Genomic DNA, 27,344 nt, shown 5'->3' with positions numbered 1-27,344 from the left:
GAAGAGACCATAAGTAAAATTTATCAGCTAGCACTCCCCAAGTTAAAAGAACTAGATATATTAATTAAACAGCCCAAAAATTGGGAATTTAATGAGAAGCTAACCTCAATTCATAAAGACCTAGTGGGAGCTCTAGGCGAGGTTCTTTATCCAGTGGTACCTCTGCGGAAAAATAAGACTCGAACCCCAACTTGGTATAATTCATCTTGCAAAAAGATCAAGTCACAACTAATAAATACAGTTAAAACAGGTTCGGATAAGGGCAAGGTTATTGAGCTCAGGCGGAACTATAGGAAAGCTATGGCACTGGCACGAGCGGAATGGGATTGGAACAGATGGCAGAATCTCACACTAGCACTCGAAGCGAAGGACCCAAGAAAATTCTGGTCCTTGGTAAATACCGGTGCAGGAGAACCAAAAGCGGCGGTGGAGTCAAATATTGCAGCATCCGTTTGGGAGGCCCATTTTGGCCAATTATATCAAGAACCACACGCCAATGATGTGGTCTGCACTGTTTCATGTGATCCGGTAGTCGGATTGGAATTTACCCTGGGTGAGCTGGTCAGTGTAATAGAGGGTTTGGCGAGGGGGAAGGCCTCAGGCCTCGATAGATTGCCTGGTGATCTTTTTCGTCTCCATCCTGAGATATGGGGCCCTTATCTCCTTATTCTTTTTAACTCCATCGCGGGTGGAATGGAGATTCCCAGTACTTGGCTGGGGGCTGAGATAGTCCCTATTTTTAAAAAGGGCTCTCCTCTTCTCCCGGCCAACTACAGGCCAATCAGTCTCATAGATGTTCCCCAAAAAATCTATTCTCGCCTCCTCCTGAACCACCTTTCAGAGTGGATGGAGGAAAATAAAATCCTTAGTCCCCTTCAGGCTGGCTTCAGGAAAAACACGTCCACCATGGATCAGATCTTCCGTCTCGTTCTCTTTAATTGGAAAACTGTGAGTATTGAGAGGGGGAGGCTGTACATGGTGTTCGTGGACCTGAGGTCAGCCTTTGACCTGGTTCCCAGGAAGAAACTATGGGAGGTTCTAAAGGAGCTGGGCGTTCCGATCCATCTATTAAATGCCATAACTAGGCTCCATGAGAACAATTTTGCACAGGTCAGGTATGGGAGGGTGGGAGCATTGTCATCAAAATTTCCAGTCCTCAGAGGGGTAAGACAGGGCTGCGTCCTTGCGCCAACCCTCTTTTGCCTCTATGTAAATAGTGTCATATCACATCTCGATGATATTGGGGACAATGATGCCCCATCCTTGGCAGGCAGGGGGGTACCTGCCCTTATGTTTGCGGATGATACCCTCCTGCTTTCAAAATCCCCGATGGGGATCCAACGGATATTGGATGGTTTTGGTCTTTTCTGTAGGCAATACGGTCTAGAGATCAACACAGAGAAGACCAAGTTCATGATATTTAATCCATCATCCAAAACCAGATCCAATCCATCTTTGAGCCTGGTAAGATTGGAGAGGATAAAAACCTTTCAGTATTTGGGGGTAACCCTTCACGAGAATTTATCTTGGGAACCCCAAATTGCAAGAAGCCGGTTAAAGCTGTCCAAATTGTCGGGGGGAATTTTGAAGGTGGCAAATTCCTCCACATATAAACCCATTAGTCCGGCAATGGAGATGTATAAAACTCAAGCTAAAGCGGCAGCATCTTATGGTGGTGAACTATGGGGGTATAAAGCGGGTGTAGGAATAATTTTTTAAGGCGTCTTTTGGCCCTTCCCCGCGGTACACCCCTTTTTCCCCTAAGATTAGATATGGGTTTACCCTCCATAAGAGACGATCTGGAATTAATGCCATTAAGATTTTGGCATAGGCTTTGGTCCACTGTTGAGCTCGAACACTACAGGCAAGAGCTTGCTTATGTAATGAAGTTGAACCTGTGTGATAAAATCCCGTGGCTGGCCTCTATAAAGAAAGAATTGTACCGGTTGGGACTCCCTGAACTATGGGAGTTCCCTGAACAAGGCTGCCACAGGGTTTCACGTAAATGTCTCGTGGGGATATATAAGGAGAAAAGTCTTGCTTCCTTGGTCTCTGCATCCACTAAAGGCATTCTGACTGATCGATTTTTGGCTTTTAAGGATTCATATCAGTTTGAAGGGTTTATGGACATCATCTTCCCCATCTTATCAAGAAAATTGTTCATTCAATGGAGGCTAGGGACCCTGCCCATTAAAACGTTCACACACAAATGGACAAAGAGGGATGATAAAATTTGTCCAGGATGTTGTACCCATGATGAGGAAGAAATCCACCTTTTGTTTTTCTGCCCAGCCTATAACAGACCAAGAAAATATTGGCTAGCGCCCCTCTGTAGAAATTTGGGTATAAGAAGTCATCTGCACTCGTATAGAATACTGAAAACGAGTACCGCTCCCCATATAGTTTTTGCAGTTGCCAAATTTTTTACGGCCATGTGGCGGATAAGGTCCAAATCATTTAAAGATTGATTGCTGTGGTAATGAATTACAACTGTCTTTTGTGATCTGAAATGTTATTCATATCGATTTTATGTATTTTACTATTGATTTTATATGTACTGGATGTTTTATGTTGATATTGTACCATTGCATCTTTTATGGCCTTATCGGCCGAAATAAAGAAAAACTTGGCTTGACTATACACATTAAATGGAACTGTAAACTGCTATTTGCTCCTTACTTTGAGTAAGATAATTTTCCACAAATAAATTAATGAACATGTCAGAGTGCCGAGGTTATCTCTATATATAACATACCTTATGTGGTATCTCAAAACTGTATATTCAACTCAATAGTTTCAATCTTTATAAAGGGGGTGGTTTATTTTTCAAATATTTTTCACTCCGGAAACCTTCAACAGCATTTAAAATGAAGTAAGAAGTGTTCGATTGTAAAGGGAAAGGCTTGGAATGACCTAATTTACTTTACACTGGACTAGCCATTCGGTTATCTAGTAGCTGCCTAGTAAGCAGATTTATGGCCTCCAGGAGAAGTGTCTTGCCAAGTACACCGTCCACCTCATACGCCAGATGAGCGATTTCCCCTTAAAAGCTTCTGCGTCTCTAAACTGGTGCTTTCGTGCAATATGTTGAATACAGAAGTAAAAAACACAACACTTCAGTCACATCCCTGTATAAATATCTCCTTGCCGTGCTTTCACAGACAGGTTGGGAGAGGTGAGGTGTGGAGCTACACAGAGCAAGAGCGGGTATTTGAGAGGCAAAGGGCTGCAAAAACAAAACAAAGAACAGTTCACTGTTATGGAGGGATTAATGGAAAAGAGTGGAAATATGTGCGAATCAGCCAAAAAAAGTATGGTAAAGAGGCTGCTCAAGAAGGGGAGGCAGGCTATCGAATAAGAAGTAAGCAAATGAGAGTGACAATAAAGCCGGACAAAGGTAAACTATGGGCGGGAAGTACTGCCATTATAAACTCACAATAGTTTTTTTCTGTAACCGAGAACTACAAATTAATCCGACCTCGTGTAATGTAACCCAGTGCTCATGTAAAGCACTCTCGTGTCCTGGGGCCAAGTTCGCGCTATATAAAACTGCAAAAAAAATGCATTCTATTATTACGGTCGGTGCTGACCAACCCGTCCCACGTTTCTAATTATCCCTCCCTAGACACCCAGCCCAGCCCGTCCTACTACTAACAGGCGCACGGCACTCCAGGAGAGCACCTCTGAATGGTTTAATACTCTAGATAAAACTTAACTGCTCCAAGAAGAACGTTACAGAGCCCGGCGGCCGCTGGGGCAGCCACTTCCGGGTCGCAAAGTATGTACTTCCGAGGTGGCAGACGAATGGGTTTTCTATTTTGATAGTGTCACGCCTAGTGAGCTTCACAGTCCTCACAAAAACCGCCCCTTGCTTGCCAGTACAAGCAATGTCGTTCCCTGATTGGCTGTCCTTGTCTTCCGTCTTTTAAGAACTTTGGACTCGAGGTTATACAGAAGTGATCGTGTACTCGGCCTGTCCGAGGTACGCGACAGGTATGTACGATTATCATATCCATGGTAATAGCCATTTTTTGTCTTTGGTGTGAAAACGATTTACACCAAGGTTATTAGAAATGGACCTATTTAGCTATTTAAAACAACAACATCATTTCCTAGTGTTAAGAGATGGAATATTAAGACTTATGTTCCCAAAATAAAGTTGTGAGGCTGTGGGCTGTAAGTGGTACAGGGCTGTATGGTGATAGTACATATATTATGCCTGCTATTTCGCTCTTATCTCATATATTATTTTCCAAACTAAGCATTCTGGGGTCACACTCCCCCCCCCCCCCCCCCCCATATACCTAGGCGGCTTAGAATATTTTAATGAAGAGCCTATCTGAAGAAACAGCCAATTTTCTATACCAGCGTGTCCTTCAATTCCGTTACTTTTGATCTGTTTCAGGTAGAATTTTTTTGGGTTTTTCAAATCTGAAAATTATACAGCAGATAATGGAGTATGTGGCAAATGCCTCAAATCCATATTTATACGAAAAACGCCACAGCCCCAGTATCATATAATTCCTGTGGTTCTGATTTAGCAGGGCACAAGTCCTAAAAAACAGAAGTGGGGGTACTAACCTAGTTAATCAGAATGCAAGTGGCATTACGGTGCGTGACATCACAGCATGTGACACCGCGGCCCGTGACATTACGGCGCATGATGACATCACGGCACGTAACATCACATGAAGTGGCATCATAAAAAGTGACATCACATCTTAAGCCCTCACGTATATGTTTAACATGTCTATCATGAGTACATTGGAGCATATTTCGAGTATATAGGGAAACCCTCCTGATTTAGGCAGAAGAGTCACACTTAAGTAAGCTACTTATAAAAACAATGCTGCCTTTTGTCTGCGTAAACTTCCTCTATAGTGCTTTAAAAGAAAAAATAGTGGTACTTAAATTATTTCAACGCCTCCTCAGGGGTAGTAAGCGCTATATAAATTACATTTACTTTGTGTAAATACAGAGAAAGACCAACACATTGGACATTCTTACAGTGAATGCATATCTTGTAAACAAGGACTGAACAAATTGAAAAGCTGCCTCTCTTAAGTATGTGTGAAGTGCTAACTAGGTGTGAGCCTTTGTTTCCCCTCTGCTGCTTTTGCATCTAGGTGTGAGGCTTCTGACTGAACCCAGCCAGGAGACTCCAACAAAAGGATGCCTGATGACCCCTCATATTCGGCCTTTGTTATGGGCCCAGCAGGAGTCTGAACTGAGAAAGTCCCGTCTCAGCCTGCACGTTGTTGGGGATCGAAAGCAGACAACAACGTTCATGCACTGCTGAATGTGTCCCGGTGTTTGCAAATTACACCGGGATGAATTCAAAATATTTTTCAGTGGGGCCCAACTTCTTGGCAGGGTGGACGGCGTCCACCCTGTGAAAAAAGAGGGTGGACGCCATCCACCCGCGTTTAACCCTCGACTCGTGCCCTGTGTTTTAGCCACATTGTTGTGGAAACATTCTTTAAAGAGGGGTGTCCCAGCACATCCGGCTCGAACATTCAGTCCTGTCGTCTGGCTCCTCCGTTCTGAATGCCAGGCTCAGTAATAAGGTGCTTGAATACCAGCCTATGTATTTTGCGCCGGAGAGAAAAAGCCCCATTCGTGGTCTATTTCTGAATCAAAATTCTGAGAGGAGAGATGGATTTGTCTTTGAAACAAAATCTCCTCTGAATAGGGAATGCTTCTTTAACCTGGTAGTGTTTGCTTCCATCCAAGCTGGATTAGAATTGCATGGAGTTGCCTTTGTAATAGTTTAATAGTTACCAGGTCTGCCACCAAGGCATCCACTACCTGCAGGGTCAGAGACGAGGGTAGATGCCGTCTACTCACTATTTAAAGAGGGTAAACACCATCTACCGTACTGCAAAGCTGACCATTTCTGCAGAGTGCCACATTCCTTTCCTACTTCTTCTGGAATGCACAGAAATATGGTGAATTCGTCTCTGTGTAATTTTCTTACACTGGGACACTTTCAATAGTGCCTGCACGTTGACTGCTTTTGTTCCGAGCAGCAACATGCAGGTGGGGAATGGCCTCATCAGATTCCGGGTTTGGCCATAAAAAAAGCTGGAGTTAAGGGGTCATTAGGCCTCTTTTTGTTGGAGTATCTTGGCTGGAAGCACCCGGGAGCCTCACACCTAGATGCAGTGGAGCGGAAACAATGTCTCAAGTCTTATCACTTCACAGGTACTTAAGAGAGAAATGCTTTTGACTTTGTTCAGTCCCTGTATATACGAGATATGCATACACTACAAGAATCTCAGATGTGTTGGTCCCCCCCCCCAGTATTTACACAAATAACAATTTAAATACCACTATTTTATTTCTTTTATAGCACTTTAGCACTACTCATTCCAATGCAGGCTGGCAGAGCGCTTTACATCACACACACAGATTGTACATTAACAATCAGTCATATATGTGTACATCAATAGAAAAATGTGGTACATAATGAGGGTTACAAGGTGTAGGAGCCACTAATCATTCATACCTTACTGTGCTAAATTATAAGGATTTCAATTTGTGAACTGCAAGTTACAAAAGGATCTCTGTCATCAAAGCAGTAACCCACTTAACTTTTTTGCATAAAATAAAAATCTATTATCTGCTTGTTACATAATTTGCTTTGCAGGAGACATATTAACCCTCTAGGATACTTTGATTCAAAACGAGGTCTAGGCAAAACACAGATCTCTCCATCAAATACTTTATCCTCCAGTGTTATGCTACCAATATTATTATTCCCTGAGTTTTAGCTGGCACACAAAGATCTAAGCAGCAGGTGCTTTAACCCCATAAGATATTTTATTAATCAGACATTGAAACCAATTAAGCAGAACAGATTTACTGCCACTTTTTTCCTTTATGTTCTTTGTTGCAGGCTTAAAAAAATGTATAAGTTGAGGCCCAGGTTTTGCGTCGAGGTTGCGTCAATATTTTGGCACAGCCCTAATGAAAAATCAAATTTGTTAAATATTGTAATTCGCTCAAATGTACTCATGATAGACCTGCTAAACATATGTAAGGTCTTAAGATCTGATGCTACTTTCTGAGATTGCACATGCATTGTCACGTGGTGATGTCACGCACGGTGATGTCACACTTGTTCTGCCTAATTTGGTGTAGAAAGTGCCCCTTTTTGACATTTCACCCCCACTTTTTGCCCGGTAATTGTTGTGACTTCAACTGAAAGTGAACTCGGTTCCCGCTAACCAAGTCCCCAGTGCCAGAACTCCTTCCTAAAACTGTACAATTGTTTCCCCCAATTGGCAAAACCTTTAGCACCCTCTGTAAGTCCCTAGTAACTGGTCCACTGGTACCTAGGGTCTGAGGTACTAAAGAGGGCCCGTAAAAGAATGGGCACAAATTGTGCCACCCTCATAAAGCACATGCAGGGCTGCTGTTGCAGGCAGCATGTCTTGGTGCAGACCAAATTGAAAACACGACATGCCACACATCCCTGCATGTCATGTCCCCTACCAATGCATGTAATATTTGTAAGTCACCCCTACAGCAGGCCTAATAGCCCTAAAGCAGGGTGCTGAATATTACACGTGAGGGCATACCTGCATGAGCAGATATGCCCTTGTTCTGGTCAGTCCTATTACTGCCAGTACAAGTGACCAGGGAAGCCATTTTAAAACATGTGCTGGACACTGGTGAAAACGAGTTCCTCAGTCATATGATGGCTTCATCGAAAATAGGGATGTTGGGTATGAAACATCTCGTATTGATAAACCACACTGATGCCAGTGTTGGATTTACCGATACATATACCCAGAACTCCACCTTAGAGGTGCCCTCTGAAAACCTACCAGCCTCTGGCGTACTTGCTGACTGGTTTCTGCCAGCCTGCCATTCGTCCTGCAGTTGTGTGTCTCCAAAACCTGGGAGGACTGCCTGCCTTCAATAAAAACCAGGACCTCCTGAAGAACAGCGGAACTGTTCCCTGCATCCTGCAGAATCACCAAAAGAGAAGACTCCGAGGCCTCCGGAATCACCAAAACCCGACACCCAAAGCCATCACTGCACCTGTCTCCTCCAGCTCGTGTTGAAGTGGGCCACCAGTGTCAACAAAGTTGCCCAGCCCTCCAGAGCTCGAGTCCATCGTGGTTCCTCCCCCCCCATGTACTCACCGACGTCTCCTGTAGCCTCTGCAGGCCTGTCTCAATCAACCGCGACTGCTCCAGGTAAGAGAAACCCAACGCCTAAAGACACCTCTGCATCTGTTGCCCCTGGGCCATGGAGAAGAGGACCCCAGGAGCCCCTACATCCCTGAGCATCACAAGCCTTAAACCCCCCTGTTGTTTCACCCCGACTGGCTTCCAAGGCAGAACCTGCAGTCTCTTTTTACAGCGACCGATCCCCATTGAAACCTATTGGGCTCCCGATGCTGATTTGCACCCTGCACCCAGCCGCCCCTGTGGCGCATGTGGTGTACTGCTGGTGCTGCCTTGGACCACTCACCTTAAGTCCTGGAGATTGGTTCTGTAAGTCGATGTACTGTACATGGTTGCAGAACTTGTTTTTCCTTTCATAGGATAACATTGCAGAACTCCATAATTGCACTGTGTCCACTTGTTTAAAGTGAAAATAATTTATATATAAAAACTTACTTACCTGAACGATTTTTCTCTGATGCCTAAACATATATAAAGATACTTGCTATCTTTATTAATTGGAGTTGTCCTTTTTGAGTTGTGTTGTCGTTTATTGAACATTGTGTGTATTTGCAAAGGGCTTGCATTTGTGTCAAGCCTAAGGCTGCAACCAACCCCCTAATAGAGCACATTGGGATTGCATAGCAAGCCTGGTCCACTGATAAGGGAACCCCTGGACTGTTTACATAGTCTATCAGACGTTTGATATATCACATAAAGAGACAGCTTTCTACACTTGGTGAGATCACCACTTCTTTTTTTAGGACTTCAGCCTTGACTACCTTTCTCAAGCAATAGAGTGAAAGGGTGACCATACCAATAAACCCCCTTGAGGTGCACAAATTCTTCAGCAATCATGCTGAGCCAGGCACTTGTTGGGCTAGGGCAGACATTAGCCAGATCAGGCTGTTGCTTCGGGACGGGTGGAAGACCTAGAGCTTAGTTAGGCACATGTGAGGCTGGTGCCTCTTAGAGGCTGGTAAGGCTGAGACCGATTACTTCCTGAAGGACAGCATAAGTTCCATTCTAGCGAATGCTGCACGGGGTTTATCTGTATGTTCCAGGAAACTTGTGGGTGAAACGTGATTTAATGGATGCAGAGGGGACCTTCTGCTTCAAGAGATAGGAAGCCATCTGCCTCTGAAGACAGAGCTATCTTTTCCGTTATGAAACAGAGAGGGACCTTCTACATATGCAATCAGAGAGCAACTTTCTGCCACTGCAGGCAGAGCGGGAGTGTCTGCCTCTGGAGACAGAGAGGAACTTTCTGCCTCTGCAGAAAGAGAGGCTTGGTGCCTTTGCAGACATAGAAGGACCTTCAGCCTCCTGAACAGAGAAGAACTTTCGACCTCAGGAGACAGAGAGGGACCTTCTGCCTCGCGAGTCAGAGAGGGACATTATGCTGGCAACACATGGTATCAAGGTAGAATGATACCACAGAATTTCATAATGACAGGCAACACCCCCTCTACACAGCGTCACAATAATTCATGGTTTTGCAGATCAAGAGATTATTATCTCCAGATGGGGAAAGTTCCAGAACAGTGTGTGTAGATTGGTGTGTCACATTGATTTTTATTTCTCATCTTTTACAGCTCGTGTGGGAGACGACACTGAATGGCCAGAATATGGCACACCTTCTGTCATCGATTCTGTTGGTGCCCACTCGCATCGTGCTCTTTTTCTCCAGCCTTTATTACTGGCTCATCGTCTACACAGCATCATTGGTAACAGCTGGCTTCTTTTGCTTCAACTCCATGATTCTAATACTGAAAGGGCCCAGAAGGGCATTTCAGTGGAAGGCTCGGGAAACTCCACCAAAATGCCTCACGGACGACTTGTTTGGCCAGCATTGCTACGTCCGGATAAAGGTACGGCCGCTTAAAAAGCTATTGGACGGTAGAAGAAATACTTTTAAGATACACTCTGTGGAATTTTCTTTGTTCAATGAACTGTTAAGCAAGAGAGGGTCAGTAAGCAACAATAATCTGCTTACACAGGGTTATATGTGCTAGGGATTAGCATTGCATCCAGTACTTCCATTCTCCAAATCCAAAACTGTGTCTCAAATATTCACTGCTTGATTTGTTTAGAAGCTTACCGCAAATGTACCCATTTATGTTCACCACTCTTACACCTGCTGTTCCATTCTAAGCTGTTCTTCATCCCACATTGCCCTTGTTTCCTTTATCTTTTTGGTTCCTGTTTTCGTCACCACCTACCCACCTCTGCCTGTACTACAGCCTTTCCTTAAACTCCATGTTGCTCTTGTGTGCGACTCAGCCATGGTTTCCCAACCTCTTCCACTTTCTATCCAAAACTCTCCTGTGCCCTACTTTTCACCCTAATGGCCTCACTAAGATGCTTGAAATTTGTAGAGTTTAACCCTCTTTTGGAGAGCGTTGATGCAGCAGTAACTAGATGTGACTGATATTCCAGCTCCCTCATTGATGTCTCTTGCCTTGGCTCAAATTCATTACTTTCATTTATACATTAAGGTACAAGCAGATTCTTCCCTGTCTTTATCGCCTCCATACCAGAAGCTTTTTCCTTTTTTTAATCTTGATTTACTAGTTCGTCTTTTTTACCTCCATGATATTCTAACACTTTATTTTAGTCTACTTTGTTGAGATCAACCACTTTCTTTTCTTTCTGCATCATCAACATTCCAGCACCACATTACTTTCATTTTAGCTAAGTTTTTGCCGCTTGCGTCCGTGATTTTCCAGACCTTTCTACTCATTATTTCTGATATGTCTATCCTGTTTGCTATTTCCCACTTGGGACGTCTTCATGGGATAGAGCCTTATTCTGGATGCAGTGGTTATGGAGGATCTGTGACTGACTGCTCAGGGAGGACAGTTGACCTCTCCAGTATTTAGTGCTCAGTATCATCCACAGGAAGTACAGGAGCCTCTCTTCAGTGGCCTTCTGTGGAGGCTTTACATTTAATAGTCCCATTGTGAGCATCAGTGAATCTCAGTGCTTTCCATTTTTTAAGAATTAAAGCAGATCCGCTACTTCTCTAAGGCCTTCGAAGAATACATCTGGACTGGTTGCTAGTGCCACCACCATGTCCCAAGAAACTGAATAGGTATCTCATGGAAACAGTACGAGGGTTATGTACTGGGGGTGGGGAGTAGGGGGGAAATTAAGGCTGTTTCTATTATGGAAGTTTGTCACGGTATGAACATTTTAAAGGGTTCCTCACTTGTGATGAAGAATGTTGGCACTACAGAAGAAATATTTTCAAATGAAATTTTGGTGAGAATGGTCAGTTATAAAGTGACTAGATCAAAACATTCAATTGGCTATTTTTTATTGTTATTACAAAGAAACACAGCTGGTAACCAAAATTGTGCGTGGTTTAACCCTTCCGCTGCCAAGTCCCCTGTGACCTGCCCTTTTTTGGCTATTTGTGGTAGTTTGCACTTAGGCTCCCCATAAAATGTTGTCCACATAAGGTAGCCACACCACATTTGTGTCTTTTTCTTCCAACATCCTGAGGATTCTTCAAGTATGTAAGGTTTGTGAATTCCCCTGGAGTGGACCGAGAAATTAGGCAAAATACAGCTAAAGTTTGGGTTTTTTGGGAAAAAAGGGCTGCACAAGAAAGCATCTGTTTTTTCCCTGCAAATAGTATCAATAAAGGGTTTGTGATATTGGACGGGAGTCTCCCTGAGAAGGCAATCTCGCTGATATATAAAAAACTGGTTAATAATATGTCTGATTCTCTAATCCGACTTAGAGCCAAATGGGATCATGATGTGGGTGGACTTGACGACGAGGAATACGTAGGGAAACGCCCATTTCCTCCTGGCTCAGACTTGTACAACTCAAAATACTCCACAGAACATATCTTGCAGGACCAACACTGTCAAAATGGGCTATTGGATCGACCCGGACTGTATTAGGAAATGTGGGCAGGAGGGCTCTTTTATACATATACTCTGGGAATGTCTGGTAATCCAAGGGTTTTGGGCCGAGGTGACTAGAAGCATGAAGGAAGTGATGGGTACCCAAATAGATAGCAATATAAAGACGTGTCTTCTTAATATCTGGGGCCCTACTGACCTCAACATTAAAGAAAGAATATGGGTGACACTTGGACTGATGATAGCCAAAAGGAACATAGCCAGATTGTGCGGGGTGCACGAATCTCGTCCTTGGGAATGTGGGACAAGGACATGGATCATTGTATGTTTACTGAGAAGACAGTGTATGAATCTAGAGGCTGCCCTAACAAATGGACACAAATTTGGTGCAAGTGGAATGAATATAGGGGATTGATCTGTGAACCACCATTGACTAGGCGAAGGCAGGAGTCGAAATAGACCGGTCCTATATCGATGGATTGTGTATTGTTTTAACTGTATATACAATTATGTGTCTAAAACGAATGAATCAGCGGAGAACCAACTGGTAACTATGGGGTCTATTATGATGTAGGGCAGATCGCCCCCGCCCGCATGGCGGTGGCGATCCGCCCTACATCATACCCCGCCTGCCACCCATTTCCCCCTGCCATATTAGTATGGCGGGGGGGACCCCGGCGGACGGAAAGACCATCTGCTGGTTTTCCGCCGGTTGACCAGTCGACAGGGCGTAAAAGGGGCTGGATATGGTGGCGGTGTCTGCTAGACACCGCCATCCATATCAGCATGGGCAGCAGTGCAGGGCTTTCCATGGTGGAGACCCCGCCATGGAAAGCCATGCGGATTTTGCTTTCGGGGTCTGTTGCGGGCCCCCAGGGTATTGGGGGTGTGGGGGGGTGCTCATGTGGGGTACCTATAGTGCCCCCTTCATTATCACGGACAAGGTTGCAGGCACCGCGCGGTACCTGTCACCTTGTGCATGAGAATGCACAACATGCATTCCCAGCATTGTAGCAGGCGGTGCTGTGAGCACCGCCCGCCACAATACAGGGAATAGAGGATGCCACAGCCACGGTGATGGTGGCATCCTGATTACCGGTGCGGGACTGCCGCACCACTGGCGGGCGGTCCCTGCACCGCTAGGGTGGCGGGCAGACTGGAGTCCTCCCGCCATCCTAATAGACCCCTATGTTTGTACATTGATTTACTTATGTGACCTTTTTATTAATAAATACAATTATAAAAAATAAATAAAATAAAGGGTTTGTGTGGTGCTAAAATCACCATCCCATCTTACCAGCTTTCAGAAACAGGCAGACTTTTGTCAGAAAAACAATAATTGATCCTCTGAAAGCTATACATTTATTAACAGTAGCGAACAATCTGAATTCAGCAAGGGACCATTTGTGTAGTTCCTTCAAGGTTTTCCTATAGAAAGTAACAGTTGAAAAAAAACATATTGAAATTGAGTTGAAAAAACAACCACTTGTACCTGCATTTTTACCTGTAACTTCTTCTAACTATAGTAGATTTTTTAAAGCAATATAGTGTTATGTCCATAGGACTCTTCTGGTTGCGGAGATATATGGCGCTTGTAGGTTCACCAAGAACCCGAGGTACCCAGAGCCAATAACTGAGTTGCACCTTGCAATGGGTTTTCACTGTGTACCAGGGTTAAGGCAACTCATTTAGTAACATATAAAGAGTGAGAAATAGGTATCAAGGAAACCTATGTGTTTCTGAGTTTAGAGGCAGTGGTTATTTGTCCATCTCTGAATTTGTGGGTACCCATATTAGCATGTGAATTAGAGGGTATTATTCAAAAAGACTTTTTTTTTTACAGACTGCCTGACGTTTTGAAGGCAGAAATGCATAGAAAGACAAATGGTAATAAACTGGTTCTACTTCTCTGTGTTCCCTTAAAGCAACGTGGACACATCACATTTTGCCTACTTGTGGATTTTGGGTCCTAGCTCAGCCGGCACCTTGGGAAACTAGACACCCAGGGAATCCAGGAAGGGGTGGCTCGCACCAGGTTATGTTACCCAGAATCCCTTGGAAACCTCAAACATTAAAAAAAAACACACACAGTTTCCTCACATTTCTGTGATGGAAAGTTCTGCAATCTGTAGGGAGCCACTATCCTCTACCCACCTAGCATTCCCCCAAGTCTACTGATAAAAGTGGTACCTCACTTGTGTGGGTAGGCCTAATGGCCTAAAACGTATTGTAGAGACATAAAAATTATTTTTCACAAAACAACCTGGTTTTGCAAGGAGTCGCCTGCGATTTTGGTCCCAGGCTTGATGGCCATCTAGGGAAACCTACCAATCCCAGACATTTCTGAAAACTAGACACCTGGGGGAGTTCAGGGAGGTGTGGCTTGCACGGATCCCCCAATATTGTCTCACCCAGAACCTCAAATGTAGCTAAAAAGTCAAATTTTCCTCACATTTTTGGGAAGGTTGTGAGATCACCGCGCTAAAACAAATTTCCCACCACCTGCATCCCCCCAGGTCTCCTGATAAACATGCTACCTCACTTGTGTGGGGAGGCCAAGTGCCCGTGGCAGGGAAGGGCCCATAACGTATTGTGGAGGCATCAAAATATCCAGATAAAAATGATAACTCACTTGTATGGGTGCCCAAAGCAGAGTCAGCTCAAACTTATTTTTAAAAAGCTGCCCTTTTGGACCCACTTTGATTAGCTTTTAGGTTCTCTGCTTTGGGCACACACACAAGTGACCGAAGGGAACGTTGGGTGGTGAGAAATTGTCCCAGCGCAGTGATCCGACAACTTTTCCACACAGAAGTGTGAGAAAAGTGTGACTGTTAGCTAAATTTGAGGTTTGCAGGGAATTCTGGGTAATAAAACACTGGAGGATCCAAGCAAGCCACAGCACTAGCCAAGCGCCATCCAATGACACCACCAGCCAAGCGCCATTCATGCACATCGCCAGCCAAGCGACAGTCCACACACACCGCCAGCCAAGTGATAGTCCACTCACCCTGCCCGCCAAGAGCTAGCCCATACACACTGCCAGCTAAGCGCAAGCCCACACGCACCGCCAGCAAAATGCAGTTTCACACACAGCCAGCCAAACGCCCGTACACACAGACCATCAGCCGAAGTCCATTTCACACACACACACACACACACAAAAACTTCTGTTAGTGTTTAGTGGTTTTCTGCTCTCCTTCGGTGCAGATGAGCCTAAAACTATTACTGATCTGCCCCCAAGGTAGGCAGAAACGGCAAAAACGTGTTTAGAAAAAAAGGGGAGCAACCCTTGCCGAAGGGGCTGCACCCGGACATGCTCATAAACATATCTCTGGTGCCGTTTGGGCTTCCTGCCCCCCTGGGGGCAATTGCTTCCATGTGCCGCCCCAGAGGGGGCAAAAAGACTGTGGCTATTTCTAAGGGGGGCATTAGAATCCCCATTCTAGGCAGCCCCCACCTCTGAACTACTAAAAAAAAATAGACCCTGGCTTCCTAGTGGGCTTTCTGCCCCCCGTGAGGCAGATCGGGGCTATTGCCCCCTTGTTAAATGGTAGCGGCACCTTCAGTTGATAACCTTCAAGTATTGCCCGGCGGTAATTGCCTCTTATACCATTCGATGATTAACCAACAAAAGAGGCAGGCGCCGGAGACTGGAAGGCAGGAAACAAAGTTTTTATTCCGTCGGAGCAGAACACATCAGATCAGACAGCAAGGTATCGTCACGAGGTGCTCTAACCACATCTCTGAGGCCTGGCCTCTTATACACGGGTTTATTGCTTTATTACATGTTACACATTCTTGTTGAGACTTTGATGTATGGAAAGACTTCCTTGGAATCCCCACTTCAGGCTCGTTCCCACATATATCTACAGTGGAAGTCCCCACCCCACCCACAGTAGGAGATGGCTATCACACAGCTGGACATTCCGCCAATTCCCGGGGGGTGTGTGCGACTGGTTGGGTCTCAGGGGGTGGGGGGGCCTTGATCTACTGTAATCCCTTTGATGCGGGGTGTTTCCCTTACAGTAGGGGCAATAAACTGCATCCGCAGGGCTAGGTGATGGCCTGGGATCGGTTCGGACAATCGGGCGCAGAGGAAGGGGGTTATCAAAGGGATGTATGACCATGTATGGGATGAAAGAAGGTGTCGGTCAGGCGTGGGATGTGGTTCCATGGCAGGGTCGCGCAGAAGGAGAGGGTTTATGGCCCACGTATGAGAGAGCGGGGGGTGGTCAGCGCGCGGGGGGATGTTCGCAGCACCAGAGGGACGCGCTGGCGATCGGCAATGAGGTCATGGTGCCTAAAATGGCCGTCGCGCGTTTTCTGCGTGTGGCGCTTGGGGAGAGACAAGATGGCGCAGATAATGTTCAGTTATGAGCTACATTTCCACACCCTTTTCTCCCAGCGTGGGCAGAAGACTGTCCATTTGTTTTTGAGTGGGGGGGCATTGGCATGCCTATTCTGGCCCCCTACTTTTGCTCAAGAAAATTCCCCCTCTGTGGGGCAGATCGGGGTCTATTACCCCATCAACCCCCAGGGCTGTGGCTATTTTTTTCAGGGGGGACATTGGCATTTCCATTCTGGGCTGCTCCCACCCCTAAATGTGCAAATAAATGTAATCTCTGGTTCTTAGCTGGCTTTCTGTGTCCCCCCCCCCCCCCCCCCCCCGGGGGACAGATAGACTTTGCCTATTTGTGGGTTGGATAGGGGCATTAAATGCCCATTCAGGGCAGCCCCACCCCTAAATCTACATTTAAAAAAATCCCTGTTTCATAGTAGGCTTTCTGCGATCCATTACGTCCTCGGCATGGAACGGGTTACAATGGCACTTCTCGAGGACTGTTTCTCTTATGAAAACATTTTACAATGTTGTTTAAACCCTAGAGAAAGAGAAGAATTGCCTACCATGAGTTTAAACAACAAATACTTTCCAAGGCTTTAATTGAAATATGGTACTTCTGAAGTGTTATTTGGTTTACATTACTGGCTGGGGTGGCCTGATTGACACAAGTCTGATAGCACATACATGAGTTCTTCGTTAAGGTGTTAAATAATATTGTGTTCTTCCAGAATATCTTGATACCTGGGAGGATGATAGAAGGACACAGTATACCCATCAAGTCTGTATGGCTTTTACCTTCTATCAATCTTTGTGGCAAGGGCGTTGTGCAAATTTATATAGAGATGGTAATGCATGCCAATTTAACTGGTGTTAATGAGACAAGAAAGGGGTTAGCATACAGCATCAAGGATATACCCAATACTTAAGACAAAGAGGAGTTTACGTGAATGTTAGAATGCAAGACAAAAAGCGCAGAAACCTCTCAGGCCAAAATAAATGCTGAGCATATATCTTGTTTAACGGCATAGCGTTTTATTTACAAGCCCCTTGCGCCGTCGGTGTATCACTTTTAATATGGGGAAAAGTGACATACCTGGGACACAAGGGGGCTGTAAATAAGCCTCATAGAATACAAAATAATATGGCAGTTAGCAAACTGATTTACATGACTCATGGGCAACATTTTGAATTCACCCGCACTACGATTGTTTGACTTGACTAAATAGCCTGATGATGTAGTGTGAAAAGTTGAACACAATTGTGTGATTACAATGGCACAAGACATAGTGAAGATGCCTAGAAAGTAACTGAAGGCAAAGCAAAAGAATTAGTGAAAGGGGCTTCAGTTTTAGTTCTCATTCAGGTTGATCAGAATGTATTTTGTGGCTGGCTAAAGAGGACGGTGAAGGCATGAAATACTGTACTCTTCTGTGCTTCATTGCCATTTTTTTTTTCATGCTCCAACCTTCCTATTAAAATGTTGATTTGTTTTATATTTGTTAGTGAATTAAATAACATATTTAATCATGTATGTATTTGATTGATGAATGCTTGTTTCTGTAATTTTGTATATTGTCTTGCAGTTAAAATCATCGAAATGCTTAGACTGGTGTTCTTGGCTTCCAGCTATGACTCAGTGGGGGTCCCCGGATTCCAATAATGATTCAGTTGGAGCCCCCGGGTTCCATGAATGATTAAGTAGGGGTCCACAGAAGTCAGAAGGTTAGAACCACTACAGTAGCAAATTTTCAAACCAAGATGGGTAATTTTAAAACCTATGGAGAACAAATCAGGAACAGGCATTTAGGGCTCGCTCTTACTAATAGGAAGAGGAGGGATTTGTTCTTGTGAGTTGCAATTGGCAAATCTCAGGCCTGATTGGAAGATCACTGCCTACAGACTTGACAGGAGATTTGGCAAGAAATGATTTGTTGGGGGGTGTTTGACATGTAGTAATAGTTTATAGACAAGACAGCTGCTGTATCTGGTGAGTTAAACGTCCACACGTCACTGTATTCAGGCTAGGATATTTATTAAGAGTTAAAAAGTTTAGTTCCTTCTTGGAGAGAAAGCCTGGGCTAACTGCCGCTCCATGGAATCTTGCCATGTTCTCCACCTCACTTTCCACTCGGGTAGTCCATATCAAGACTCCACGAGTATGCCACACATTCCCCTCCATTGAACCAACAAACTAAGTTACATAACATCAATAATAATAAACACAAAGAAAAATTAACTAATCAATCAATCGGGGTTTGTAAAGCGCACTACTCACCCGTGAGGGTCTCAAGGCGCTGGGGGTGAAGCTCCAGATCAGTCGAAGAGCCAGGTCTTGAGGTCCTTCCTGAAAGTGTGCAGTGTTGGGGAGTGTCTGATGTTCAAAGGGAGCTCGTTCCAGGTTTTGGCTGCGATGTGAGAGAAGGCTCTCCCGCCTGTTCTGTTCCTGCGGCTACGGGGGACCTCTGCCAGGGCGTGGTCGGCGGAGCGGAGGTTTCTCTTGGGTATGTGGAAGGATAGTCTTTCGTTGAGGTATTTGGATCCGTTTGTAGGCGTGGGTGAGGAGTTTGAAGGTAGCCCTCTTCTCGACTGGAAGCCAGTGGAGGTCTCGTAGGTGTTGCGTCATGTGTTCGTGGCGTGGAGTTCCTAGTACGAGTCTGGCGGCGGCATTCTGGATGGTCTGGAGTCTGTGCAGGAGTGTTTTGTTGATACCGGCGTAGAGGGCGTTTCCGTAGTCCAGTCTACTGGTGATGAGTGCATGGGTGACGGTCCTTCTGCAGTTTGAGGGGATCCACTTGAAAGTCTTGCGGAGGATGCAAAGGCAGTTGAAGCTGGTGGATGCGACGGAGTTGATCTGGCGGTTCATGGAGAGGGAGGAGTCGAGGATGATGCCGAGGTTCCGAGCGTGGTCTGTAGGGGTGGGTGGGCTCCCGAGGGCAGAAGGCCACCCAGTGTTGTTCCCAGGCGGAGGTGCAGGGACCAACGATGAGGACTACAGTTTTCTCTGAGTTTAGCTTCAGGCAGCTGTCCTTCGTCCAGGGTGCCATGTTCTTCATGCCTTCCTGGAAGCATAGTCTGGTGTCTTTGGGATTCTTCGTGAGCGAGAGGATGAGCTGGGTGTTATTGGCGTAGGATACGATGCTGAGCCCGTGTTGTCTGACGATGGCAGCGAGGGGGGCCATGTAGATGTTGAAGAGCGTGGGGCTGAGTGAAGATCCCTGGGGTACTCCGCAGATGATTTCCGTGGGTTTGGAGAGGAAAGGAGGGAGACGGATCCTCTGGGTTCTGTCATAGAGGAAGGATTGTATCCAGTTGAGGGCGGCTCCTTGGATTCCCGCGTCGTGCAGTCTGGCTGCGAGTGTGGGATGTAAAACGGTGTTGAAAGCTGCGGAGAGGTCTAGCAGGACGAGGGCCGTGGTGTGTCCTTGGTCGAGTAGTATACGGATGTCGTCGGTAGCGACGAGGAGGGCGCCCAGGATGGAGTTCTCTTCTATGGAGGTGGTCAGTTGGGTGTTTACAAGTCTCTCAGTGACTTTGGCCACAAATGGGAGGAGCGAGATGGGCCGGCAGCTTTTCAAGTCCATCGGGTCGGCTGAAGGTTTCTTGAGGAGGGGTTTTACTTCTGCCTGTTTCCAGTCACTGGGCAGACGCTGGATGTGAGTGAGGCGTTGATGGTGCGTCCTAGTTCGTGTGCGATGGAGGTGGCGGCCCTGTGGAAGATGTGTGGTGAGCAGGGGTCCGTAGGGGCCCCCGAGTGAGTTTTCTTCATGGTGGCTGTGATGCATTCGACGGTTGCGGGTTCCCAAGACGTGATGGTTGGCTTATCGGTGGCGGTGGATAGGGGGGTGGTGTATGTCGTTGGTTCACTGAAGTTGTCGTAAAGGGCCTTGATGCATTCAACGGTTGTGGCTTCCCAAGACGTGATGGTTGGCTTATCGGTGGCGGTGGGTAGGGGGGTGGTGTATTTCGTTGGTTCACTGAAGTTGTCGTAAAGGGCTTTGATCTTCAGATGAAGTAGGAGCTGAGCCTGTCGCAGAGTTCCTGCATTATAAAATTGTACTTCCCTCATTCTTACTCAATATGTCACCATATATATATTCATATGCTGGTTCTACTAACACTATAACTTAAAAACCTTATAAAAGGATCTTTTTTTCTTCTTACACAATATGTTTCTGTAACTATTCATATGCTGGTTCTACGAACTCTTTTAATGTCACCCTCTGATCCGCCGTTACATCGCATAATCTTTACACCATACAGGAGGACATTGTGTCCGCCTGGTAAACCCCTTATTCACATGTTCATTTTCAATGCTAGATTTTTTGCTTTTCAGACGACACATCCCTCTTTATGTACATCTTCTCATTGGGCCATAAACATTTTGGCAACTTTGGCATTTGCTCATGCTCCACACATTGCAATCGGATAATTCCACAACATTGTTACCTACCCTCACTATTTTCATGGGATCTGGATTCTCCAACTTTTATATATCGTCCTGTCTTTCACACTGACCCCACCCCCTTCTTTGAGGACTGTGTCAATTTTACGATATCTGAACTGACAACCATCTCACTTCGCCAATTATTACCTTTACATCTTTCACTTTTACCTTCAGTTTTATCCCTTACATCCTTCATCAACATCTGTTTCATATTACAACCTGCTGCTCTGCCTCGCATCTTCTAAAATGCAGATTTCTCGCCCATATCTCCTGGACTGTTGCGATGGATCCAAAACTATTCCTTGACTGTTTGATAACAATCTTTCCCACTAGTGATTGCCAATTGCAAACCTTCTTTTAATACCGTCATCCACCTTTCAACAATGCCATTACTTTGAGGACAGTATACAGATGTATGTATACGTTCAATCCCATGCATCGACAAAAATCATTTAATTTCTTTTCTTCAAAAGTGAGCTGTACTCCGTTGTCTGTTACAATATTCTTGGAGAAACTTTCTCTTTCAAAAACCTCTTTTTAAAATAGAATCACATTTTTAGATGTGAATTGATTAATTGTTTTCACCTCAGGCCATTGAGATAACTGGTCTATCAAAACAATATTAAATACGAATATCGCACATTACAACGCGATTTAATACATTGCGTGCAATTACAACGCGGTTGTTACAACAACCGCGTTGTTAGTACGCGATGTATTACATCGCAAGTCTTTACAACGACTTCCAGTAGGGGGCGCGCTGGACTTAGGAATAGTATTATTTACTATTCCTACTCCAGTTTGCGCAACAGTAGGGAAGGTGTTGGAATTAATTTCCAATACCTGAGCACCCCCTACTGGAAGTTGTTGTAATGACATGCGATGTCATTACATCGCGGTCGTTGTAACGATCACGTTGTAATAGTATGCGATGTAATGAGAGCGTTGTAAATGCTGTTTCCCATAAAATACTTGACTTTTAGATAAACACATAGGACCAGCCAAACCTCAAGATACCTTCTCCAACACTCTGCTAAGCCTGGAAATGGGGTCCATTAACATAATTGTTTACCTCCTGGGACTTGTTACTTGTGCCACATTCTATACAAGATCTCACTTTCTCTTCGACATCTCTGTCGACACCTTGCCACCAAAAATCACACCTGATTTTTATCTTCCTGTTGCTCATCCTCGGATGTCCCCCATGAGCATTATTCAGAATGATTTGTCTGAAACTATTTGGTACAACTAACTGCTCAGCTCGTAACAATATGCAATTTTGTTCAGATCACTCATGTTCAACATGTAAATATGGCAATAAATTCTCTTCTAATGTGTTCTTCCTTGGCCAACTAGATTTAATATATTTTAAAACGTCCTGTATTTCTATGTCCTTCTAACACGCTTCTTTCCTTTGATCTTTACCAATGCATCCTTCAGAAATTTCATACCAGGTTTTCCATATCAATGTCTTTTACCTGAGAATCTTCACTGTCTGGCAAATGAAGTCTTGACAAACAATCCTCTGGTATGTTTCTAGCACCGGGAATATATTTCACATTGAAATGGAAATCGTTCAATTTATACTTCCATCTTGCCACTCTGGGTGTTGCTCTTCTCCATTCTTTAGTGGTAAACACATCCACCAAAGGACACTGATCTGTCCTTACTTCAAATTATGTGCTGTAAACATATACCCTGAAATATTCAATTCCCCACCAGCACACCAATGTTTCTTTTTCTAGAGTAGAATATTTTATTTCTGCCCCTCTCAATTGTCTAAATCCAAAAGCAATGCTTACTACACTTCCATCATGTTCCTGCATTAATACCTCATCTAAACCAACATTACTGGCATTAGTCGTTATCGATCTACAGTGTATATCAACTGAAGGCAATGTCGCTGCACTTGCAATTTTGTTTTTTAAATTACTCAATTTAGATCTTCAACGGTTATTTCATTCAAATTTCTGTTTTTTCATCATTAGTTCCCTCATATGCATTGTTTTATCAGACCAATTAAGAATAAACTTGCCATAGTATTCCGCCAAGCCAAAAAATGATCTAAGTTGGTCCTTGTCTTTAGGTTCAGGTGCCTCTTCAATGGCTTTGACTAAGCTTCTCTTGGGAACAATCCCATGTTTACCAATATTATGACCTCAATAGTCAACAGATTCCAGTTAAAAGTAACACTTTTCCTTTTTTAAGTTAACCCACTATTCTCCAAAATGATCAATACTTTTTCCAATTTTTCGGCCTGTTTCCAAGATGTTGTCTTGTCAACAAATGCATTACATTTCTTACATCCTTAAAAAATGTATGCATCAATCTCTGAAACACTGCAGATGCTGAAATTAGACCAAAGGGCATTCTTTTGTAGCGATACGCTCCCTCTTGCTTAATGAAAGATGTATAAAGCTTACTCTCTTCATGTAGCACAGTTTGATGATATGCTTTAGAAAGATCTAAAGTGGTAAATACTGTGGCCCACTTTAATTTAGCAAACATTTCACCTATATTAAGTAAAGGGTGGCGATCCACCCATACACACTTATTTAGATCTCCTAAATCTAAACACAACCTGATATTTTCATTGGGTTTGTGCACCACCACTACAGATGATAACCATTCTGAAGATTAAATTCCTTCAATTATGTCTAATCTACATAATGTACCCAATTTCTCCTTTAACACCTTTCTAATTGATATGGGCACATTTCTGACTTCATGAGCTTTAGCTACTGTCCCCTCCTTAAGAATAGTCTGTGCACAAATTGTTTTAGCAAACCTAATTCGGATGAAAAAACTTTAGGGAACAAATTATCCTCATTCACATGTCCAACCAAATCTTCATACCCTAACACCTAATAGGTATGATTGGAATCAAGTGTAATCATTAGATCCCTATTCTGTGGCCCCCCTAATAAAGCAAACACAAAGTGATGATGGACAGAGCACTGACACTTCCCTTCCACAGGATGCTTGTTTCCAGTCCAGGGAAGACCTGGCTTGGCAGTCCGAGATGGACTGCTCCCATGAGGCTCAGTGTCAAGACTGATTTGCATATGGCAGGGTTCACACTGGAATGACATGGGGAGCAGAATAATGATGGATTTAGGCCCAGATCTCTGTATTGGGGGTTAATGGCCACACTTAAAACACACATTCCCTTTTCTTTCTGTTGTGAATCTGCCCTGCCCCATAATCTTGGGTTTAACAACAGCACCTTTGCCTGGCCCTTTGCTCGATTTGGCCGCACCCTCTATGTTTACTACATGTACATTCTCTGCAGCTTTGTGTGTCAACTCTTTTTACCCAATTCCATTTCTTCAAAATGGTGACCTATGTTTATTGCTTTACTCAACGTAAGATTCTCCACCAACAACACATTTTTTGTACCTTGCCATCACATACTTTGTGCACTAACCGATCATGTATCATCTGACCACAAAAGGATCCAAAATTGCCCTTAGCAGCCAACACTCTTAAATCACTGACAAATGCATCTATTGATTCATTAGGTAGTTGACCTCTTCCCAACAACTTATGTCTAGCTACCTCTACATTTGTTTTTTTTCTTGTAATGCAAATCCAATTGTTTTATTGCAGATTCATATAGATCTACCTCATCTTCATCTTCCTCACTTTGTACCTCTTTTGGCGAATGAAACAAAAATCTTTTCCCTCAGGACCTAATCAATGTTTAAAGTAGCAAATTTCCATTTATCGGTAAATACACATCACCCTCTACAGCCTCCAAATAGACTTTGACTCCGTCCTTCCATTGTACCCACTCGAGAGCTGGCTTCTCTGGACTAGATGAATATGGTGCTGGTGCAACAATACCCTCCTTTTTTTTCAGCAAAATGAATCTTGTTATATTAACGAGTGACTTTATGATATAACTCTTCTTGTTATATGAACTTAATCCGTCGTTAAAAAACAAACAAAAAGAAATCCTGCAGGTTCCTTTCAACCTTTATAGTGTGCGAATCATTGGTCCTTAATGCTCGCACGTAAACTGTTGTGGTGTGCGAATCACCATATTATTAACATTACAACATATGTGCCATTCCATTATGTTCTTTAAAAGTCACTCTATAGACATTTTGCTGATGTGCGGATCCCATATGATTCAACTTATGTCAGCTTCGTTACCACAAGTGGTGGAATAAAAATGTTCTAGCTGTATTGTTTATGTATGGTGTGCCTTAAGTTAGCATTTACTGCACCATTTTATGTTTGGCCGCCATTTTTTGTTATGATTGAAACTGATTTCCTTCCCTGTTTCTGCTGAAAGCAGCTGTGATAATTATTAGCGCATACCTTTCCCACTAGATAGGCCTGCTCCCACCCTTAGAGCGGCGGGCATAGGAAGAGTGACCTTGGCATTGAGATAGCATGTGCCCGGTCTCAGGATTGAAGCTCATCCTTCTGTATCTCCTTTGTTCAACTGCTACCAATTGGAAATTTCCAGTCAAGGCGTGTTTTTATTGTTTTTGAATAGTACATAATGTATCGCCATGCTTGCTGAAGTTACTCCGTATGCAGCAATCCCAGGAGGCTGGCCAGACTGGACTCCTCTTGAGTGTATCTGCATGAATATACTTGGTTTGTTTTCTCTACTGTCTGGCCGACTCTTCATTTCATGGAAGGCTGAGATGTGGTCGTGATTGACCCTGGTGGCCCTAATCGGGTCAATTCCTTCACTAGTAATGTCGAAAGAAATACATCATTGTTTGAAAACTGTTGTGGTGTGCAAATCACTGGATTTTCAGCATTACACTATATATATATTTAGTCAGGCGTATTTGCAGTTGTTCCAATCATCATAAATCCTACAAAGTGTGTAAATCACCGACAGTTGGTTCACTCCAATGACTTTAAGGACGGTGTGCCAAATGCTGACTTTCAGATTTAATAGCTGGAGTTTTATTGTTCCCCCAATATGGCCGTCGACCACAGACATAAACAACAGAGCTGTCTGTCAGCACCTTTATAGGTCACCGTACGTCGATACAGCCTGTACGCTCTTTCTGCTTTGATGACTCACACGTGAGCCAATGTGCTCTAATGCAGATTTTCCACAGTTTTGGGTGTTGGAGACTATAGTTGGTTACAGGATAGATTTCATCGGTACTCCAGTTCAGGTGAGGGTACCAAAAATATTAAGATTCACAAAAGAGATGGAAATGCTTGTGACAGAGGAGGTGTTGGCATTGGAAGAGAAAGGTGCAATAGAGCCTGCAAGAGAAGTTCAAGGCGGATTCGTAAGCAATTTGTTTTTGGTAGAGAAAAAAGAGAAAGGAATGAGACCGGTAATAAATTTGAGAGAGCTAAACGATTGGGTTGGTTACAATCATTTCAAAATGGAAGGGATACACATGTTGAGAGACTTGTTGAGGAAAGGAGATTGGATGACGAGGTTAGATTTAAAGGATGCATATCTAACGATTCCAATGTGTCAGGAGCAAAGAGACTTTTTGCAATTCAGGAGGAAAGGGAAGAGATGGAGATTCAAGAGTCTTCCGTTTGGACTAACAAGTGCTCCATGGTGCTTTACCAAGGTGATGAGACCTGTGGTAGCATGGTTTAGATCAAGAGGGATTTGTCTGATTGTGTATCTAAACACTTCACCCGATCCTTTACAAAACTCTTTATCGCAAAAGATCCTGCTAGGGGTTCCAAGAAATGTATGTGCAGCCTTCCTTCTTTCTTCGACCATTGTCCCCCTGTTGCAACCATTCCACACCTTGCACCCCATCCGTGCATGCTTGCATCCGACTCTATCTCTATTTCTGGCATCTCTCCAAAAATTGCCCTTCCGTTCCAAGCATCCAAACTCATTATCCACCAATCCAACTCCTCCTGAGTTTCCTGATTCATTCTCACTTTCTGTGAATATCTCGCATCCTTCCTTAAATGATATGCCTTCAACCTCTGTAAAGCACGATAATGTAGTGGAGCTGGGAATATCGCCTGAATCGATGATGACAGAAGACCCAGCAAACGAGCCAACTGTCTCAGAGTTATCCACTCCGCATTCCTGACTCTCCTCACTTCCTTCCTGAATCTCCTTACCTTCTCCCTCGGCAACTTCAATACACATTCCGATGTCAGTATCTGAAAACCTAAAAACTTCATTTTCTGTTGCGGTACAACACAAGACTTCTCCTTGTTCACTATAAAACCCAGATCTTCTATGACCTTCACCGCGAATTCTGTCTGATTCTTCGCCAGAGTCCTCTCCTCCGCCATAATCAGAATTTCGTCCAGATACACAATCAGACGAATCCCTCTTGATCGCAACCATGCTACCACAGGTCTCATCACCTTGGTAAAGCACCATGGAGCACTTGTTAGTCCAAACGGAAGACTCTTGAATCTCCATCTCTTCCCTTTCCACCTGAATTGCGAAAAGTCTCTTTGCTCCTGACACATTGGAATCATTAGATATGCATCCTTTAAATCTAACCTCGTCATCCAATCTCCTTTCCTCAACAAGT

The 27,344-nt window shown here is 44.2% G+C and overlaps 1 protein-coding gene across 1 annotated transcript in view; it reads left to right on the top strand.

The window, feature by feature from the left end:
- Window positions 1–3,778: 3,778 nt before the first annotated feature.
- Window positions 3,779–27,344, top strand: part of EPHX3 (epoxide hydrolase 3) — a 196,219-nt gene continuing 172,653 nt past the window's right edge. Inside the window, exons 1-2 of the mRNA XM_085654322.1 lie at window positions 3,779–3,993; window positions 9,773–10,048. Coding sequence (XP_085510448.1) covers window positions 9,806–10,048 — 243 coding nt within the window. The 5' untranslated portion in view covers window positions 3,779–3,993; window positions 9,773–9,805. The remainder of the gene's footprint in view (window positions 3,994–9,772; window positions 10,049–27,344) is intronic.

The sequence above is a fragment of the Triturus cristatus genome, chromosome 4_1, assembly GCF_964204655.1.
Source record: "Triturus cristatus chromosome 4_1, aTriCri1.1, whole genome shotgun sequence".
NCBI classification, from domain to species: Eukaryota; Metazoa; Chordata; class Amphibia; order Caudata; family Salamandridae; genus Triturus; species Triturus cristatus.
This window is presented reverse-complemented; position numbering and strand designations above follow the sequence as displayed.